Consider the following 21,574-nt stretch of genomic DNA (forward strand, 5'->3'; position numbering starts at 1 on the left):
TTAATGTTCTAAGCATCCAAGTTTTTATTCGGAAATATATATTTTATTAATATTTAACATCAAAAGGAAAATCATGTTTACAGCAGAAAGTTACTTCAACTTGTAGCCAAAAGTCTGCAAAAGCCAAAAGAGACAAACCTCGGCTTGTGTGTGGATAATGGAGACTGAAGATGTAGAACACTGACACAGAACGAGGGGAACCAGGGATCAGATCCTCATTAGACAAGTAGTGAGAGAGATCACAAGTGTTACTGACACAACCCCTTAGACACTAAAAGGTCAAGTGGGGGGGCAGCAGGATATGAGGTAATTTACCAATATACTGCTAAGAATAATCTTTTTTGCTTTCTTGATATGTGAAGTGAAGCCTCCTTTTACCTCAAGAAAGTGGAGCAGAACTATTAAAGGATGTATATTGGCAAATTACCTAATATCACACACAAATTACAAGAAACATGAGGCAAAGTGGCCAACCCCTTTTAAGGAACGTTGTGGGTTATCAGAACTTCCCCATCCACTTGAGCAAACCTGCTGATATCTCCATAAAATAGAGGTAGAGATTCTGTTTCCCTATAAGACTTTAGGACAATTATGCAAAATAATCCTGAAGGAATTAAATTCCCTGTAGCTCACATGGGTCTGTATAAAAGGCAGGTGTGAACATGCGCCAATACAGGCCTTGCAGCTAAAGGTGTACATAGGTTTAAAGGGGCTGGGACATGGCTAAAAAAAAAAATCTATTCTGTGAATGAGAGAATCCTGGGAGCTTGAACTAAATGCAAAATATATGAATCTGCCAAATCCTCTAGACATTGTCAAACAGTTGTGATGGAGCCAATGCAGAGTAGAGGTGAGCGGATCCGGACATTGGTTGGTCTGAAGCCCATCAAGCACAATCAGGCAGCTAGCAACTAGCCCACTCCTAGCTGCTGGGGGCTTAAGGGTGATGCCACACGTGGCGTTATTGGTCCGTTTTTAAGCATGCATTTGCAGTCCTTTTAAAAACACATCCTTTTATTTACTGTTTGGCTGCTTTATACCGGTTTATCTATTAAGGTAAACAGGTTCAAACGGATGCGTTTTAAAAACTCACTTTTTTTTCCCTTTTTAATGGACTGAAACCGCATGCTTAAAAATGGACCAAAATGCCACATGTGGCATCACCCTAAAGCTGTCTCACTGGTTAGCCGGCAGTCAATCAAGCAAAACGTCCAATTATCTCTAATTCAAAAAAAAACTACAGGACTAAACAGCCTCTTTATTTAGAGGTTTCTAATGATATAAACAGGATCTGGTTAATATGGACCCTCCTACTACTAATAAACTTATCATTTACCTTTCTAAGAGGAAGGGGATGAGTAAGGGTGACCAAAACAAAGGATTTGTACACAGATAGAAAAACAGCTCCAATCTTGTCCACAGGCCACTTGTGGTATTACACGCTGAACACATCGGAGCTGCAATACCGGAAAGCAATGACACTTATTGTAGCAGAATTAGAGGTATTTAAATCACAGAAACCCAATAACAAATGAGCTGCAAGTATACACTGGACTATTCCCAACAAAAACCCTAAGCTGCCTCTGAAGATGATGCGGCTATACACTACAGTTCACATTCACTGTGTTGCTTTCTTCACATTTTTTTTTACCTTGTATCTGTGTCACTAAATCTAAAAAGCAGCATAAAATATTCCTTGTTTTTCAGCAAGTTTCATTTACTGTGACAGATTGCTGGGAGGTGCAGAGTACGGCTTAATCACAAGTAAATCTGGGATAGTACAAGGGTCCACATTATAGTGTGAGGCAATGTTAGTGTACTACACATATATAATCTCTATAAAGTCACAGCCATTTCATTGACTTTCACCTTGTGCAGGGCCTGAAGGGAGGAGCAGGACTCCAGGAATACAATAACAAGGAGTCCTGCTCCTCCCTGCAGCTATTAATGGGAATTGTATTTTTACCCAGAGCTGCATTCAGAATTCTGCAGTATTCAGCTCCTGCTTGTTCAGCATCTGGATATTTTGTTCTACGAAAATAAAATCATTGTAAAAGTTAAAGTAGAGCAAGGACACAGGTTCAGAACAGTTTGAGTTGTCCATGTCCCCACAGCAGTTTATAAAATTAAAGCTGAGCTCTGATTGGTTTCATCTGGGACAGTTTTACCTTAGACGCTTCTGAGAAGTCTCCCACAAAGTGTGTATTAGTAACACACGGTTTGATGCGGTCTCCAATATATAAAGGGGGGTTATATGTAAAAGGGATAGTAGTAGCCCAGTTGGGTAACTGCAGCTTAGGTTGGTGACCTTTAACCTAAAAAAAAATCCTCGGGAATCTTTTAAAGAAAAATTGGATTTTTGTTGTGTGTTTTTATTATCTAGAGATGCAAAAGGGTTTGTTTTTTTTATCATCATGGTGGAACATGGTGGGTCTCAGCAGTAAAGAAAAGGTCCCAGCTGGGAGAATCATGACTGCTAGGAAATGAAGAAGACTTGGAGAAGGTATGGGGGACCAGGTCTGTATAGCCTCTACGGTCAGACAGTGCTGAAAGCTGAGCCTGTAAGGAGGACACAGAAATATATACTCCAAATCCATGCCCAGAAAATACACAACAAAGGCATCAACGATACAAAGAAAAAGCCCATGCAGCATAGAGATCCTGCACAACACATAGAGGCGCTACCACAGGACAGCAAAGTCCACGGATGTGAGCCACGAGCCAGTATGCATGCGATCTCCATATGTCGCTGCACTAGAGCGACCGTCCGCCAAGAGGGAAGATCAGAAACAAAGTCATTTGGCCTCAAAAATTAAATAAAATCCCTCTTTTTATTCCCCATGGTTAAACCATGGCTGTAAGTGCGGAGAATATAAAAATGGTGTTCACAATCTTGAGTTTATTCTTCTGTATAGAGGGCGTCCTATGGTTCTGTATACATTATATTATGGGGGCAAACTGGATGTTCTAGAACGGGGGCCTCCTGCCGCCGCTTCTTGTAAGTACAAAGTGCTCAGGGGTCGTAGCAGCAGCAGCTCAATGCAAAATCCCAGGACTGTGCGATGGCCGAGAGTCAGTATGACACAGCAGCACCCTGTGGGTGACACAGAGGTGGGAACACTTTATACTTCCTCCGCTTCAGGGTTGTTGAGGATCTTCCGGTGGGCCTGGCGTAAGTACTGCTGCTGTTTGAAATACACCTTGAAAGCTCCTTTTATGGCAACAAAAGCAATGCCTCCCTGAAAGACAAGACAGAGGGATGTAAAGGGGCCTATAGGTGCAAAGCGAATTAGTGGAGTTGGCAAAACTCAAGATTAAGGACATGTGAACATAAACCTCTCATCTATATTCAGAAGGTCCTACTGACCTTTCAACTTGAGCAACATTTGTAGCCATGTACCTTTTTCCAAAAAGATAAAGCATGCTCTATATTTTGCTGTAAGAACGGCTGTGAGGCATTATTTTCTATGGAGAGGGGAGGGGTGAGCAGTGGGCATACGCCCATGTAAATGCACCCTTAGGCAGCATACATGTGGCCTATTCATTGAAATGGGCAATAACCAGGCAGCAGTCTCTCTACTGATAATTCAGTTTAAAATACTACTCTAATATACATTCCTCACAGGAGCTTTAGCGTCACTATTACAATCCGCTCTGCTCACACCCATCTCTCGGACTTCTCCTGTGCTTTCCAAAGACTCGGGAACTCTCTACTAAATAGTTTCAGGCTGAAGACCCCACTCCATCACCTCGTGTCTCCATCCACCCTCTCCTACAGATTGTGAGCTACGTCCTCTTTCTATTTGCTCCAGGTTGCCGTCTCTTAAAGTAATATATGTAAACCCTTTTCCCATGGAAATCAGAGGAAGGAATAGGAACTAATTTGACTTTCATGCAAATCCAGCAACCTGCAGCTGGAGGGGTCGCGCAGGACCTGGGGTCGCCCGTGTAATGAATGAGGTTCATGTTACACATACACCTCACCTCATAAGAAGATTCTTACCAAGATTGTCCTTTGCAGGTTGGAGTTGACACTGCTGAACATCAGTTTGCCAACTATTGTGGCAATGGTGGGAAAGACTAGAGCCCCGCACAGGATGCGGGTAGCAGAGACATGATCTGCTAGAGGATTGGCTTCTGCCGGAACCCGGGGCACTGGACATCCAATTCCTGTGGAGAGACAAAACAGGCCACGGAAATTCGTCAATGAAGCTCGGTGATCTGTGTGTACAGCAATGGCCGCCAAAGACAAGATGACAACCCAGAGGCCGCTCTACTACAGAAATCTTGTAAATTTGCATTTTCAGTCCTCATCAGCCAGCAGTAAGTCTTAGACAAGCTCCTGTCCCTGCTCCCTTATAGATCACGACAGCCACACTTGGGGGACATCAAATATTAACCCTTTATTTGACTTTACCTGGAAATATGCTGTTGAGTATCTGCAATTTGTTGGAGTATTTCCGCCACAGCCTGAGCACGTAGTCTTCCCAGCGAATCATTTTACCGAGGATCAGCATAACGGGGATGGTGGGAAGACCGATCAGCAGGAACAGGGGATCGGCGCGCTCCATAACATCTAGCCCTTCCTTGTGGCCGACAACCTGGAGAATAAAAGACCAATGTAACCCGTTACAGATATGTACAGGGAAATAAGAATACGTTATTATAAGATTAGTTCTTTCTGCAGAGATCCTAAAACTGCAGAGGACCCAATAGCTGCCGTGTTCAGGGTCCAAAGCTTCAAGGAAATCTACCATTCTCTTGTTCCATTAGATACTTTCGGAAATGACTGAAACAATAATCAATGTGAACTGTTAAAAATGGCAAAATAGTGACATTTCTCAGATATTACAGAACATACAGAAGGTTGAAATGGTTTAGTATCGGTTTAGTATTAATGGTCTGTAAGTTGTACTGGCAGCCGTCCTTCCGGTAGACCGCCGCGCAGCATTGTTTCTTCACCATGGTGACTGGAGCTGCGCCGTGACATGACATAAAGGGGAGCGCAGCTGCATCCAGGGGCTCGATATTTAGCCGGATTTACATTCAAAAAGCGAGAAAATGATTACAGCTTAGTGTATAATTATTTCACCAGCTTCTTCCCTGCTCCTCGGGTGTATTATAGATTGGGGAAGGGATCAGCAGATCTGCACCGGATGGATGGACATACACAACTATCGTCTGGGCAGCAATATCCATGGAAACCTGCGCCGTGTAGTACATTTGCACATATGGTGCAGTCGTCAGGATGTATAATGAAGCACCGGAGAGCGGTAAATACTTAATGGGCTGCCAGAACCTAACAAAGCGTCAGGAAAACAACAATTCGGCGTCGTCTCGATGTGGTCTTTGTGACTAATCAGTTATATATTCGCTATGCAAATACACACAACGGGAGCTCAAAGAAACTGGCGGAAAATCAAAGTCAACATTGACATAATTAGCGCAGATGTTAATTAACAACCGTTATCGCGCTTAACATTTTCTTTTGAGATTTTGATTACTCATTAGCCGAGAGATGGAGAAGGTTTTGGAATTTAAACAAAACGAAATTTATAGTTTTCCGGTCTGCTGCTTCACGGGCTACAGAGACCGGGCAGACACACGAGTTGGATTTCTCAGATTCCCTAAATGTTGCTACTAATCTGCACACCGCAAAGTGCAATGTTATTAAGGATCAACACCTTGATGGCAACCAACGTATTTTAACCACTGAAAAGATGGCGCATTGTAGGGTATGAAATATATTTATTAGCTTTCATTCAATTTGGTGGGGAAAAAAAAGCCTGTTGTCCTAGAAAAGAATAAAACTTTCATGCCATATGCAAAATTAGACAAGAAGTGTCGCAGAGCCAGTTGAGGATTAAGGCTGGAGAGGAAGGGTCACTTAAATATCTTGAGCTCCAGAGCACCATGTTTTTGGTGTCATTTTAGAGAAACTAAGCTTAAAAAAACCGCACCAGAACTGCATTTCTTTGCACCGTAAGACCATAGGTACAGGCAGTTTAAACCACAATCACATTTCCAACTATGTCTTAATGTCTAGGATGAAGGACTATACGCAAAGGAGCCTGAGGGGCTCCTGACTCCATAGGTGTTAATGGAGCCTGGAGCCTCGTTTGCATACAGTCCTTCATCCTAGTGGTAGATGTCATTCAAGGGGATTAGGAACCTAAGAAAGCAGCGTCTGACTCTACCATCTGCCTCGCTTTTTCTCAGGCAAAAGGTGTCCGATTTCAGTTCGTTTGCATAGGACTTCCTCTTTTTTTTCAGGTAACCACATGATATTTTTTTTTTTCCATAACAGAGAAAGCTAAAAAGGGGAAATGTTACACCTTACGTGAGGATGCAGTTAATTTGGTGGTGAAAATGATGGTGTCTGGTTTCCTATAAACTAGAAATGATAGCAGCTAGATGGGCTCTTGTAGGTCCTGGAGTCCTTACTTAGCCATTATATGTCGGATTCTTGTTGAGCTAAGTTGGAGAGAGTAGTTAACTTTTTATGATTGTCAAATTTCCTTAACCCCTTAGCGCTCTGCGCCGTAGCTGTACTGCGCTGAGTCCCGCGATTAGCGCTCAGCGCAGTACAGCTACTGCGCAGAGCCGATGCCGGTTCAGCCGATCGCGGGTGTTTAACCCGTTAAATGCCGCGGTCAACGCGACCGCGGCATTTAACATGCCTTCTGGGGGTCTTTACCCCACGATCGGCCCCCCCGCACCGTTTTCGGGGGGGGGGGGGGGGGGCGATCGCTGTTTTGACTCCTCTGGGGTCCGATCGGGACCCCAGAGAAGCCTGGAGGGTTTACCTTTAAGATGGCGTCTGTGACGTCATCTTAAAGGCAAAGTGTCAGCCTATGCATCTGCATAGGGTGGCACTGATAATACCCTGCAATACATTAGTATTGCAGAGTATTATCAAGAACAAGCAATCAGATGATTGCTTGTTCATATCCCATGGTGGATCATGTAAAAAATGTACAAAATAATGTTTTTCAATAAAAAATTACTTTATATGTTTTGCGGCTTATGGGCATTTTTAGTGATTTTATAAAGAGACATATAACGCTCAAAAAAGTCTAAATCATAACACAAACCCCACATATATAGTATCACCGCGTCCGTAACAATCCATAGAATAAAACTAAATAACTATTGAACCCATATGATGAACGCCGTAAAACGTCAAAAACCCGCCAAAAATTATGATTTTTACCTATTATATCCCACTAAAAATGCAATAAAAAGTGATCAACAAAACATATGTACTCCAGAATGATATTGTTGCAAAGAACAACATGTCCCGCAAAAAACAAGCCATCAACCAGCTCTGTAGCCAAAAACCTAACAGTGTTATGCCACTTGGAAGACGGCGATGCAAAAATGATAGATTTTTCCCCACATTAGGGTTTTATTTGGCAAATTTAGTAAAACATAAGAAAATATATTCATGTCTGGTATCCCCGTAATCGTATCGACCCATAGAATAAAGATAACAGGATTATTAGGCTATACGGTGAACACAAAAAAAAAAAAAAAAGTAAAAAATCCAGTACAGAATTGATGCTTTTCTACTCATGACCTCAAAAAAGTTCCAAAATTTTCAACAATAGGTGATACCAAACCCCAAAATGGTAACACTGGAAAAAGCATCTCATCCCGCAAAAAAAATGCCGTCACATGGCCCAAATAACGGAAAAGCGAAAATTTTATAGCCTTCAAAAGGGGGCAACCAGAAAACTAAAATCCTGGCAGCTGCAGGGTGCTCCTTCCCTTCTGCGCCTCGCTGTGCCCCCATAACACAAGTAACGGCCACGTGTGGGGTGTTCGCTGCACTCAGGAGAAATTGTAGAACAAATTTTATGGTGAGTTTTCTCTTTTTATCTTTTGGAAATGTGTAAATTTTAGGGCTAAATGAACGTATAACCGACAAAATTTGACCATTCTAAATTTCACCGCCATTTTTATTCAATTACTATGAAGATCTCAAGGGGTTAACAATCTTTGTAAATGCTGTTTCTGATAGTTTGAGGGGTGCAGATTTGAAAATGGGTTGGTTATATAGGGGGTTTTGTTGCTAAATATGTAAAATTTGATTTCAAACAGTATTTATCCCCAAAATAGTCAATTCCAAAAATACGGAAAATCGCTATTCGATTTGTAGGCCGCGTGACGTCAAAATAAATTATCCAAACATTTCAAAAATTATGAAAATGTAAGGTAGACAAATGGGAAATGTTATTCTGCAAGTTATTTAGGTGGTAAATCTATCTGCTTGAAAACGCGGTGATTTTGAATTTCGAAAATGGCAAATTTTTCTAAAAATTCATCATTTTTTTCTTTTTTTTTTGTAAATAAACGCAAAACGTATCAGCCAAAATTTACCACTAAAATGAAGGACAACATGTGGGGAAAAAACAATCTCAGAATCGCTTTGATAAGTGACAGTGTTCAAAAGTTATTACCACAGGAAGAGACACTGGTCAAATTTCAAAAAAGAGTTGCGAGCCTTAACCTGCAAACAGGCTGCGTCCTTAAGGGGTTAAAAAAAAAAAAAATTCTTTCCTCCACCAGGATACAAAGCCATCACAGCGGATGATTTTCTGGCCACGCTCCATGACTGGCACAGCTGTCTACGAGTCTACACATCCATGATTATACCCTGAGAGAACACACATCTGTAGCTAATACCATGGGGATACGCAGTCAATACATCTGCCAGCAATCACCCGGCATTTTCCAGGACATCGGGAGGCTGGTAATTAAATAGCATCTTCTGTATAAATGCACCCTGGTGGCACAGGCGGTGGAGGGCCGGCCTGCTGCGTGCTTCTGGTGTCACATCAAGCTGCTACTACTGAGGAGAAGAGAAATTACAATGCCGATTGGTAGGAATCTGAAGATCTTGTAGTGCCCGGTGCCATCACCGGGAGGACCTGGCTGGTGCAGGCGTCTAATATTGGTGATACAGCACCCGCGTACACCACACAGTAGGCTGCATAGCCGTGATGGCCGGCTGGGACAGAGAACTGTAAATGTTACTTGCCTGCATGACAGTCACCGCTCCATAGGTGACAGCAGTCCAGTAGATGGAGCCCACCATTATTCCAGCAGCAGCAAAAGGACAGGCTTTGGAGATGAGTCTGTCTGCGAGGTCCAACACATATACAACTGGACCTGGAAGAAAATAAAGTTCTAGCTGAAGCTCGAAATGTCACCCATGTCAGAGCCGATGATCAGCCGCTGCGCGTTATCCCATGTTCAATACAAAAAGTAGGAGGTGCCGGATTATCTCCCAGCATCCTTCACTGGCTGAAGTATCACAGCAAGAGCTGCAAGGACAAGTACATGAGAGGGGAATATATACAGTCAGCGCTGCCCGCCAGTCCCTCCTAGCACAGCGTATACAGTCAGCGCTGCCCGCGAGTCCCTCCTAGTACAGCGTACACAGTCAGCGCTGCCCGCGAGTCCCTCCTAGTACAGCGTATACAGTCAGCGCTGCCCGCGAGTCCCTCCTAGTACAGTGTATACAGTCAGCGCTGCCCGCGAGTCCCTCCTAGCACAGTGTATACAGTCAGCGCTGCCCGCGAGTCCCTCCTAGCACAGTGTATACAGTCAGCGCTGCCCGCGAGTCCCTCCTAGCACAGTGTATACAGTCAGCGCTGCCCGCGAGTCCCTCCTAGTACAGTGTATACAGTCAGCACTGCCCGGGAGTCCCTCCTAGCACAGTGTATACAGTCAGCACTGCCCGCGAGTCCCTCCTAGTACAGCGTATACAGTCAGCACTGCCCGCGAGTCCCTCCTAGTACAGTGTATACAGTCAGCACTGCCCGCGAGTCCCTCCTAGTACAGTGTATACAGTCAGCACTGCCCGGGAGTCCCTCCTAGTACAGTGTATACAGTCAGCACTGCCCGGGAGTCCCTCCTAGTACAGTGTATACAGTCAGCACTGCCCGGGAGTCCCTCCTAGTACAGTGTATACAGTCAGCACTGCCCGGGAGTCCCTCCTAGTACAGTGTATACAGTCAGCACTGCCCGGGAGTCCCTCCTAATACAGTGTATACAGTCAGCACTGCCCGCCAGTCCCTCCTAATACAGTGTATACAGTCAGCACTGCCCGCCAGTCCCTCCTAATACAGTGTATACAGTCAGCACTGCCCGCCAGTCCCTCCTTATACAGTGTATACAGTCAGTACTGCCCGCCAGTCCCTCCTAATACAGTGTATACAGTCAGCACTGCCCGCCAGTCCCTCCTTATACAGTGTATACAGTCAGTACTGCCCACCAGTCCCTCCTAATACAGTGTATACAGTCAGCACTGCCCGCCAGTCCCTCCTTATACAGTGTATACAGTCAGTACTGCACACCAGTCCCTCCTAGTACAGTGTATACAGTCAGCACTGCCTGCCAGTTCCTTCTAGTACAGTGTATACAGTCAGCACTGCCTGCCAGTCCCTCCTAGTACAGTGTATACAGTCAGCACTGCCTGCCAGTAAAATATGCAGATATTCCCGTTTCCACGTCTCTCTTTAATTGATATAACAATGTCATATTTACTCATTTACCATTATCCTGAATGATTAACATATCAGAAGCAACTAATACATCACTAGATATAGACAACAAATTGTTGTGGAAACGATAACTGTAAACTAGGAAAAACATCAAGATTCAGATGAGTGACGCTACATGTGGTGGTAGAGCGGATCCGTGACACTTACCAAGGTTGGGGAACTCTATTAAATATTCGGCATTGCACTGGGGGCAGGCGACTCTGGCAGTGCTGTTTCCTCTCTGTTTCTCGTCTACCCACCGCTGGAGACATGACTGATGGACCCACTTTGTAGACCCTCGGCAGCGGCATGGCCTGACCCACTCCGCTGTTCTGTCATCTTCATCTGTAGCGAAACACACCCAGCAACTCCTGCAACACAGACACGTATGGCCGTCACTATATGCATGTTATCTACTGCACTTACTGAGAGGTGAGAGGACACCTGCATTCATAGCGAGACACACGCTTGTCCTGTAGGGGGCGCCCTCATCCTGCTAACTATAGGTGCAGGAAGTCTTTGTCGAAGAGAGTTGCAAATTATGGCGGACAACAATGTGGCCTAAAACGTAACTTTTGCCTCGGTTGAAGAAAGCCAGTTCGATTTTCTAGCAGAGGTCGCGATAACGCCTGCATACACATCATAGATGATTGTACAGGAAGTTTTACCTCCTCCCTTTTCCGGTGTGCCAGGCTGTCCAATCACAGCTGCAGCCACCTGACCTGATGCAAGGTCATGTGACTGCAGCAGTGTTTTGGTCACATGACCTTACACAGCTGTGGCTTGTAGGAGCCCTGTCTGTGCTTGTGGTACTGTGCGCACACTTCATTGTATGCGATGGGGGCGCCTCCCACCACTTCAGCCTTGCCTGGCGACTTAAAGGGGTTGTCCCAGAGCATTTAAAAAACCCTACTGGTGGCCGGGAGGTAGCTGGTTAAAAAAATAAAAATAAGCATTTACTTACCTTCGAGCTCAAAGGTAAGTAAATGCTTATTTGTATTAAGTCCCTTTTATTAAGGCTGACTGACGATTATGCAGCTCTCCAGGGACAATACCCAACACTGTCTGCAGCTTTGTGCAGTCAAAACTGCTGATAGATTCCCTTAGACTTTCCATAGGCCTCGACATCACACTTCATGTTCTCTTACTCCAGCTCATGAAACTTTTTTTTTTTTTTTACATGAAAATCCTCACATAAAAGATATAGGCACAAAGTAAATGTAAAAAAAAAATGCAGAAAGTTGCCTTTAGCTTATCATCTTCTCAGTTGGAGCCTTGGAGTTTCTTAATTACCATCTGCAGTAGGACCCTCCAGGAATATTACCACATTAGCGATAAGTGTCCTGCGCACAATTTTACATTCTCCCAGTATTTGGTTCTGCCTCATGCACCATGGATGAAAATGCTGATTCAGCATTGTTAAAAAAAAAAAATTCTACTCCAAGTTAGTAAAAAAAAAAAAAAAAAAAAAAACCTGGGTATAGACAATTCTATATGCACAGAAATCTACATAACAAGGATACGGTGTGCAGGAGTGTTCCTTCAAATGAAAAATTCAAGGTCAACCCCCCCCCCTCTCTCAGGACAAAAATGGAATCACATGATAACCCTCTGTATAATTAAAGCTTTAGAAGGCCAATGAATAATAGATGGAAATTCCCTTGTATTCTCTGGTCGGCTTCGTCTCTCTCTATTGTTGCGCGGTGAGCTAAATAAAACGGTTTCAGCACAAGGATCGCGCTGCTTGCCAGATTTTCCATTTTCTTGCGCTGAATAAAACATGACCTTGGACCTGAGGACTGAATCAGGTCAGCGCTCAAATAACCTGAATTACAAGAGTCTGGCCGGTGCACACAAGGGCCGTATTGTTGGGAGGGCCGGGGCATGGACCTCGCGTGATGACTGCACAAAGGAGACGAGAATCTGTTTGGTTACATTGTGCTTACTGCAAACACACTAGAAATCCTGTAGTGCAGGAAGACAGCGACCTGCCACATGATGTCCATGTCATAGAGCTGTCACCTCTCCCGACATGTCACACATCACCACGGAGGAAGACTCCATACTGGCAGAGCAGCGACACCATGTAATGCTACACTTCATCCGGTGTTGGCAGATTCAATACAACAAGAGGGGCCTGGACGTCTCTCATGACAGTAATAATATTTCTACGGCACTTTAACCTACTGTGATTTGTCAAGTGCTGCAGAATATGATGGAGCTATATAAGGATTATGGTTCAACATCAAACTTTATTGACTGTTACATATTGATACAAAAAGTAGCAATATATTGTTTGGTTTGCAACATGTAGAAATACGTATACATTTACATTATTAGTACATATGTACTTTTATAGTGGTATACATCGCATTTGGCGAAAAGGGTAAACATTTTAAGAACATCAACAACAACAATTGTCAAACGACCAAACGGCCTGTCATAGGTAGTTGAAAAACATGAAAATGAGTGTAAAACATAAGACAAGACAACACATACAAGGATTAAGGGTTGGGGGAAGGAAAAAGGGGGGGGAAGAGGGGAAATGAGCCGCATTTTCTGCCCTAAACCTATGTTTATGGATCATGTACACTGTTACCTGAGGTTAACCAATCATGCAAGGCAGGGGTGTCTCGATAATCAATCCAAGCAGACCATATGTTGTTGAATTGTTCATATCTGCCCTCATCGCTCGCCTTCAATTCTTCCATTTGTTTAATTACGTCTAGCGCCTGATGGAGCTATATAAGGATTATTATTACCTAGGCAAAGGTAGTACTTCATCTATGCAGGACACCCATCAAGGATATCTTACCGTTGCAAAAACTAAAGCACCTCCAACAAAAATAACACCAATAAGTCCTTAACGGGGGAATATTTACCACCTATGCTTTATGGAGATCCTGGAGTTGTTTGTTTTGTTCACCCCCTGAAGGATGTTTTAGCTATGCTAAGGGCAGGGACTAGGGGGATGACGTGACGGAGGGCTCCCAGCTCTCAGCATGTTTAAGCTTATCTGTAGACCATAAGAGCCCTACAGTAGTGATCTGGTCATATTATTTGTCCATCAGTCCAGCCACCGGTCTGTACAGACACCTCAACATCCCTGAAAATTATCAGTATTCTATTGTATTATGTATCTAGTGTAATGTTTGATGCTGTAAACTGATTGTAAACTGAGTGATTAATAACAATGTCTTACTGATATATAAAACTATTCCCAGAGCTGAAATAGCAGATAAAACACAACATTCATGCATTATAAATGGATTTTCTACAACTTATTTCATTCTCCTAGTGTCAGCAAGTTCAAAGTCAGAAGACAGGAAAACAGCGAGCGAAGCCCTGAACCATAAACCATGGAGACAGCGGAGCCGCGTCCAATATTCCCCTCTGAAGAGCACTGCGGCATTCTCACATTTGCCGAAATAAAAGAAAAAAAATTATGTTAACTAAGTGGAAAAGCATTAGTCGCTTATTTCACGTGAATAGTTGCAGATTTGGCGACTAATGAAGGAGAAAAATCCGCAAATGTGTATTAATGTGCCATCCGCACAGGGAAAGGGAAAACATTAGGATACATGGCCATACGGGAAAGATCTGCATCAGTCTATGGAGTAGGGGCAGGGGGGGGGGGGGGGGGGGGATTAACATTTGAAAGTAAATGGGAAAAGCGCCAAAACGGTATGGCTAACTTGTTGATCTTGGAATAAGGAAAGCAAACGTTCTGGTTCATGGGTTTCGTATTGGACTACAGACATTACCACTTCCTATGAACATACATATACAGTTGAAATTAAGGGCTACACCCAGTGGTGTAACTTATAGGGGTGCTGAGTGTGCGGTTGTAACAGGGACCAATAGGCTTAGGGGGCCTGCATGGTGCTACTTTCCTATATTAGGAGACTCGTACTATAAACCATACATTATAGTCGGGGGCCGGGCACTGACTTTGCACTGGGGCCCATTAACTTTGCGTTACAACACATATTTCCATTATTGAAACACAAAGCAAATGTAAAAGCAGACATTAATTCGATTATACACAATTTTGCCAATACCAAGATAAGGATAGCTACACTAGGGGCGCAGAAATCTGCAGACCACTCACCATGTCATTCGCCCCCCTCCAGACGAGTCACATACTATAACTACATAGCATCGGGAGGAGAGGGCCCTCTCCATATAGGATTGGGGCAGACACAAACACGTTAGGAATCTCCGCATCCCAAAATGTCCAATCACTCAAAATATAAAAATGATTATTCAGATTTTCCTGTAATGGCAAATAACATCTAAAATGTCACTTTTACGCAACACATAAAAATCTGAATGAAAATACGATCAAGAGGTTGAACAGTCCCCAAATACAATCGCATGGAAATGTTGGCCTACAAAAATAATGATACCTTACACGTGTCACACCGCAGTATGAGACAGGGAATCGTGTCAAAAATATATATCTGTTTATTCAAATGTATCAAAACCTACATAAATGTGATATCCAGAGGTCGCACTAACATTTTTCCAGAAGGGTAAAAATACTCCTCTCACAATTTTTGAGGAGTATTTTTACCCGAGGAGGAGTATGAAAATTTCGGTAGCACACTGCGCACACACTACACTGCGCACACACTACACACTACACTCACACACTGCGCACACAGCACACACTACACACACACTACACTGCGCACACAGCACACACTACACTCACACACTGGGCACACAGCACACACAGCACACACTACACTGCGCACACAGCACACACTACACTCACACACTGGGCACACAGCACACACACAACACTACACTCACACTGCACACACAGAACACTACACTCACACTGCACACACAGAACACTACACTCACACTGCACACACAGAACACTACACTACACTGCACACACAGAACACTACACTACACACACAGAACACTACACTGCACACACAGAACACTACACTACACTGCACACACAGAACACTACACTACACTGCACACACAGAACACTACACTACACTGCACACACAGAACACTACACTACACTGCACACACAGAACACTACACTACACTGCACACACAGAACACTACACTACACTGCACACACAGAACACTACACTACACACACAGAACACTACACTACACTGCACACACAGAACACTACACTACACTGCACACACAGAACACTACACTACACTGCACACACAGAACACTACACTACACTGCACACACAGAACACTACACTACACTACACACACAGAACACTACACTACACTGCACACACAGAACACTACACTACACTGCACACACAGAACACTACACTACACTGCACACACAGAACACTACACTACACTGCACACACAGAACACTACACTACACTGCACACACAGAACACTACACTACACTGCACACACAGAACACTACACTACACACACAGAACACTACACTACACTGCACACACAGAACACTACACTACACTGCACACACAGAACACTACACTACACTGCACACACAGAACACTACACTACACTGCACACACAGAACACTACACTACACTGCACACACAGAACACTACACTACACTGCACACACAGAACACTACACTACACACACAGAACACTACACTACACTGCACACACAGAACACTACACTACACTGCACACACAGAACATTACACTACACTGCACACACAGAACACTACACTACACTGCACACACAGAACACTACACTACACTGCACACACAGAACACTACACTACACTGCACACACAGAACACTACACTACACTGCACACACAGAACACTACACTACACTGCACACACAGAACACTACACTACACTGCACACACAGAACACTACACTACACTGCACACACAGAACACTACACTACACTGCACACACAGAACACTACACTACACTGCACACACAGAACATTACACTACACTGCACACACAGAACACTACACTACACTGCACACACAGAACACTACACTACACTGCACACACAGAACACTACACTACACTGCACACACAGAACATTACACTACACTGCACACACAGAACACTACACTACACTGCACACACAGAACACTACACTACACTGCACACACAGAACACTACACTACACTGCACACACAGAACACTACACTACACTGCACACACAGAACACTACACTACACTGCACACACAGAACACTACACTACACTGCACACACAGAACATTACACTACACTGCACACACAGAACATTACACTACACTGCACACACAGAACACTACACTACACTGCACACACAGAACACTACACTACACTGCACACACAGAACATTACACTACACTGCACACACAGAACATTACACTACACTGCACACACAGAACACTACACTACACACACAGAACACTACACTACACTGCACACACAGAACACTACACTACACTGCACACACAGAACATTACACTACACTGCACACACAGAACATTACACTACACTGCACACACAGAACATTACACTACACTGCACACACAGAACATTACACTACACTGCACACACAGAACACTACACCTACAATCACACACTCACCCGTCCGGATCTGCGGGCAGGTAGAGATGGAGCAGGACAGGGAGCAGCAGCCCCGCTGTCCACAGGTATCGCGGGGCCTGCGCTCTCGCTCCGGAGCGCTGCTGACACAGATCACTGTGTCAAGTGTCGCGCTGAGCGGTCCGGCGCGCGCTGTGATCGCGCGACATTTACCTCTTTTGCAGCGCGCGCCGAGCCGCTCAGCCTGCGCGCTGCAAGGAATAATTGCCAAGCGTAACTTTACGCATGGCAATTATTTTGGGGGGTAATGGCGCCTCATCACGCGTCTATGACGCGTGGTGAGGCGTTAATGCGACCTCTGGTGATATCTGTGATCGTACCGACCGAAGGGATAAAAGGACCCGTGTCATTTGGAGCGCGCACAGTGAAAGCAGAAAATACAAACCCATTAAGAAAATGGCGCAAATGTGTACGGCTTCCGTATACATTGCCGGGAATATATTGGAAGTACAATTTGCAAACTCTGTAAATTAGAATAATTTTAAAGAATAAATAATAATAATAATATAATAATAATAATAATAATAGATAATATAGTAATAATTAAGAAAAAAAAAAAGGTGGGTTTGTTAAAGGGTTAATTGCCCAGGATAAGATTAAATGTAATATTGGAGTGAATTATTGTGCAGAATACAGGCACCGGGCTGCAGTGCTGTCCATGGAGGTGAGCTCACAGAACCAGCGCTCACCCACGATCTCTACAGAGAATGGGCTCACTGCACAGTAAAACCCTGAGCAATCCTGCAAAAACAACAGCAAGCTTCTCCCGAGGGCTCACATTTACCCCAACCAACTAAGAATCTAGGAAAACATAGTGAAGCCGAGTGTGCATGTGCTTGCAGGGAGATCACAAGTTTGGCCGATAGGTTTGTATGGTCGGCTATCTGTATTCTGGTAACTGTCAGGCAGTGTATGTAACATAAGTAGAATGGATGGAATTACATTGTAAATGAAATGTGGGAATTACAAAGAAATTGACATCCATGGATATGACGAGATGGTGATGCAGCTCCTTGTACTCCGTTCTAGGTAGAGGAGAGATTAAATATTAATTGAAAACCTCCCTAGTGCTGAGATCTGCAACTCCAGTGCTGATAATTGAAGAATTGAAGTTTCTTTCTACCAACACTTCTAAAACTCAGACTGCCAACTCACTGCCAACAAAAAAAAACGAAAAAAAAAACATCTGGCCGAAGATATTGGGAAACAAGACCGGCCAAATAACAAAAGTAAAAGTCAAGGGGGAAAAAAATAAATAAATAATTCATCATCACCAGTGCCCGTCCACAAATCAAAATCACAGCCAACATATTATATATCAAAAAGAGAACTACAGACTTAATTTTCTTAGCAATGGATTTGTATTTTTGCTATTACATTATTATATTATTTCAGGAATAAATGGTGCAAGTGATAAGAGATGGTAAACATTATAAACATTACATTCGCTTCCTTGTCCTGTTTTTGCCTCTTTCTTCTCCTGTACTAAGCAGTGTGCCCGAAACCTCTCTCAAATACCTACACAGCAGATAGATGAGGACATGGGCAGAAAGTTTCCCTCTTTCCAAAGAACTAAAGAATATTTCGTGCAATAATTCAGGATGTAAAAATGTACACAGCGGTTGTCTGTAAGGATTACAGTCATTAAACACTTTAAAAGCTTCTCTTTATCGGTGAGCTGCCAGTGTACAGGGTACAGGAGGGGAAGCGGATTCAGGCACACTGCTTATAGGAACACTCCAGTCATAGCCGATTCATTGAATTATATCTGGTGCAGGGCCTGAAGGGAGGAGGATTACTCTAGGTTCTAGCAAGGCTCTACAGATACAATGACTAGGAGTCCTGCACCGTGTATTATTCACTGAATTAGCTTTAATTGGAGTGTTCTTTTAAAGCAGAAAGAAAGGGAATGAAGAAACAATTGTGTTTAAAGGGGTTGTCCAGTGACAAGATAGCCCTTTTCCACAGGAATGAGGCCAACTTGCTGATTGGTGCAGGACTCAGGGATGGCACTCCAAAGCATTATGATAACAAGGGTACGCCTATTGTACCCCGGACATATATAGCAGCTAGTAGCGCCTGCAGTGGCTGCTCTATTCATCTGATGGGTGCAGTAGAGTACGGTGGTAGCTGATCTCTGCCATAGAATGAATAGAGCAGCCGATGACTGGCCACTCTACTTATCTGGGCTACAACGAACCCTGTTCTTGTGAGCCTTTGGGGTCCTTTGGGGCAAGTTAAGATACCCCCTATGGGATAGGATAAGGGCTGAGGGTTGGAGGGGGTGCTTATCACTAGTCATGAGAAGGAATCTCCTTCCATACATTGAAATGTTTCTGCCACTAAACAAGTTCATCGAGCCGCGTCTGCCATCTCACCACATACCACAGCACAGGCATTCTACAAATAGAAAAATGACAAGTAGAAAAAGGACAATTTCAGCAAAGAATAATGAAACTGTGACCTCCGATGCGGAAGAGGTCAAAAAAATCTATTTCCCCGACTTGGGCTGCTATGTGGAAACCTAATTGGAAGCCATGGAAACAATTTTATTGCTAGAAATCTCGCTTGCACATTGCTCCGCACCAGTAAATGCTTCACAGGAGAGATTTGTGAAATATTTCACGTATGAGGACAATAACATAACACAAACCTACAGAGGTTAAAAGAGAACCACACGTAAAGTTTATATGAAAGTTGGATCTAGTCATACAAAACCAAATCCCATCCCCCCTTCTTGTCATCCATAAATCACTATTACATGGTCGAAGATCATTTCCCAGACGCAGAACAACACTTAAAGGGAAAGTCTATATTGATGGGGTTAATAGGATCCTCTTCTCAGCCTGTGATTTATGTCAAGCATTCAAGGGGTGCTTACCCAGTGCTCGGGGGTATCCTGCCCTTATTTGTTTGAATTGGGGTTACAAGGATTCCAAACTGGATCCAAATCCCCCAACAAATCTTTTTTTCGATTTTTAGATTGCTTCTAAAGGATATATATATATATATATATATATATATATATATATATATATATATATATATATTACAACACCAGAACGAGACCAAGATAGCTATCATCATACTGTTATATGGCTTAGTAGACATCACCTCAATTTATATTTCAGAAGCTTTTCTCCTAATTCCTCAGCACATCATTATAGTATGCTATTTCCTTTAGCATATTGACCTGCTGGGAGGACAGTGTCATCCAACATTCCTCTATTTCGTCATATAGGAACTTCTGGTGATTGTATAAGCGACACTAGTTGATACTTTAAACCTATGTACTGTAATACTCCTATGGAAAAATGGGTCAGTATTTAAGATGGGAATCCTGCAGGTTTCTCTGTGGGAAACCCCATGTGCCAGTGAAATCGCTTACGAAACTACTGACTACAAATCACTCCAGCGTGTTTTTGGGAGGCGAATTCTCAAACATTTATGTGGCAAATACTGTAAATCTCCATGTGGTAGCTGATGGCAAACACATAGCAGGTAACCTGTGCCTATTAGATCTTGTGGGGTAGAAGCTTTCCTTCTATTCATCTATACTAAAGCTAAATAGTATTTTTTTAAAAAAAACATTAAATTGTGAAAATTATCAAAGTAGCTGTAAGGCATTGATCGGGATGCCAGAATCTACAGTGAAACCCAAACCCTGAATATCGGGTCAGCTCATCTCCACTAGTGATCAGACCACATGCTGGATTATCCTCTCTCCTAACATCTGCATTTGGGTCAAGGAGATTTGGGAGGTCCATTACGTATTAAATGCTTATCTGAACCCAGTGATGTTGTCAGATTTTTATCTAGTGTGTACGGGGCACTTTAGTGTAAACACTTTGTATGCTATTGCTATTTTGGTTAAGCAATACTTGGTACTACTTATATATCCTTTAAGGGGTTTTGAACTTTCACTCCCCTTGTACTTTCTTTTAAAGGTGATGCAATGTTGTCCTTCAACTGCAGAGTGGATGCACTTGGCATTTGGGATTGTGTCACCCTGTTCTCCGCAGCTGGAACGGCTTTCAGAAATAATATAGCTACAGCAAATATTGTCAGCACTGTTATTTTTGGAAAGACTCCCAGCTAAGCCAGGATGTAGGAGAAATATCAAAAGGAAGTCGCAGTTCAATCGGAGAACCAACACCTAACACGTTATTAGTGTTACAGGACGATGCCTAAAGGTCAGGGCTGTGGATGTCACTCACAACACACTGCTGGAGACATTACTATGCCAACTCTGCATATAGAGAAAGAGGCTCTCAGACCGTCATGTAATAACAGCTACACCCAATCACATGAAGAAGTGTAAGGTATGAAGGAGAGACTCAAGAAGGAGGTCACCACTCCATCGCACTACACACAACCTCTGTACCATTCGACCCCCAACCCCAGCAATGTGATGTATGATAAGGGTCTGACCT

At 43.4% G+C, this 21,574-nt stretch overlaps 1 protein-coding gene across 1 annotated transcript in view; it reads right to left on the minus strand.

Moving 5' to 3' along the window:
- The window catches only part of MARCHF5 (membrane associated ring-CH-type finger 5), a 29,378-nt gene continuing 7,804 nt past the window's right edge, over positions 1-21,574 (minus strand). The window contains exons 2-6 of the mRNA XM_072130963.1: positions 10,719-10,921; positions 9,044-9,174; positions 4,418-4,601; positions 4,004-4,170; positions 1-3,239 (exon numbers count right to left, since the gene is read on the minus strand). Coding sequence (XP_071987064.1) covers positions 3,123-3,239; positions 4,004-4,170; positions 4,418-4,601; positions 9,044-9,174; positions 10,719-10,921 — 802 coding nt within the window. The 3' untranslated portion in view covers positions 1-3,122. The remainder of the gene's footprint in view (positions 3,240-4,003; positions 4,171-4,417; positions 4,602-9,043; positions 9,175-10,718; positions 10,922-21,574) is intronic.

Source organism: Engystomops pustulosus, chromosome 11 (assembly GCF_040894005.1).
Source record: "Engystomops pustulosus chromosome 11, aEngPut4.maternal, whole genome shotgun sequence".
NCBI classification, from domain to species: domain Eukaryota; kingdom Metazoa; phylum Chordata; class Amphibia; order Anura; family Leptodactylidae; genus Engystomops; species Engystomops pustulosus.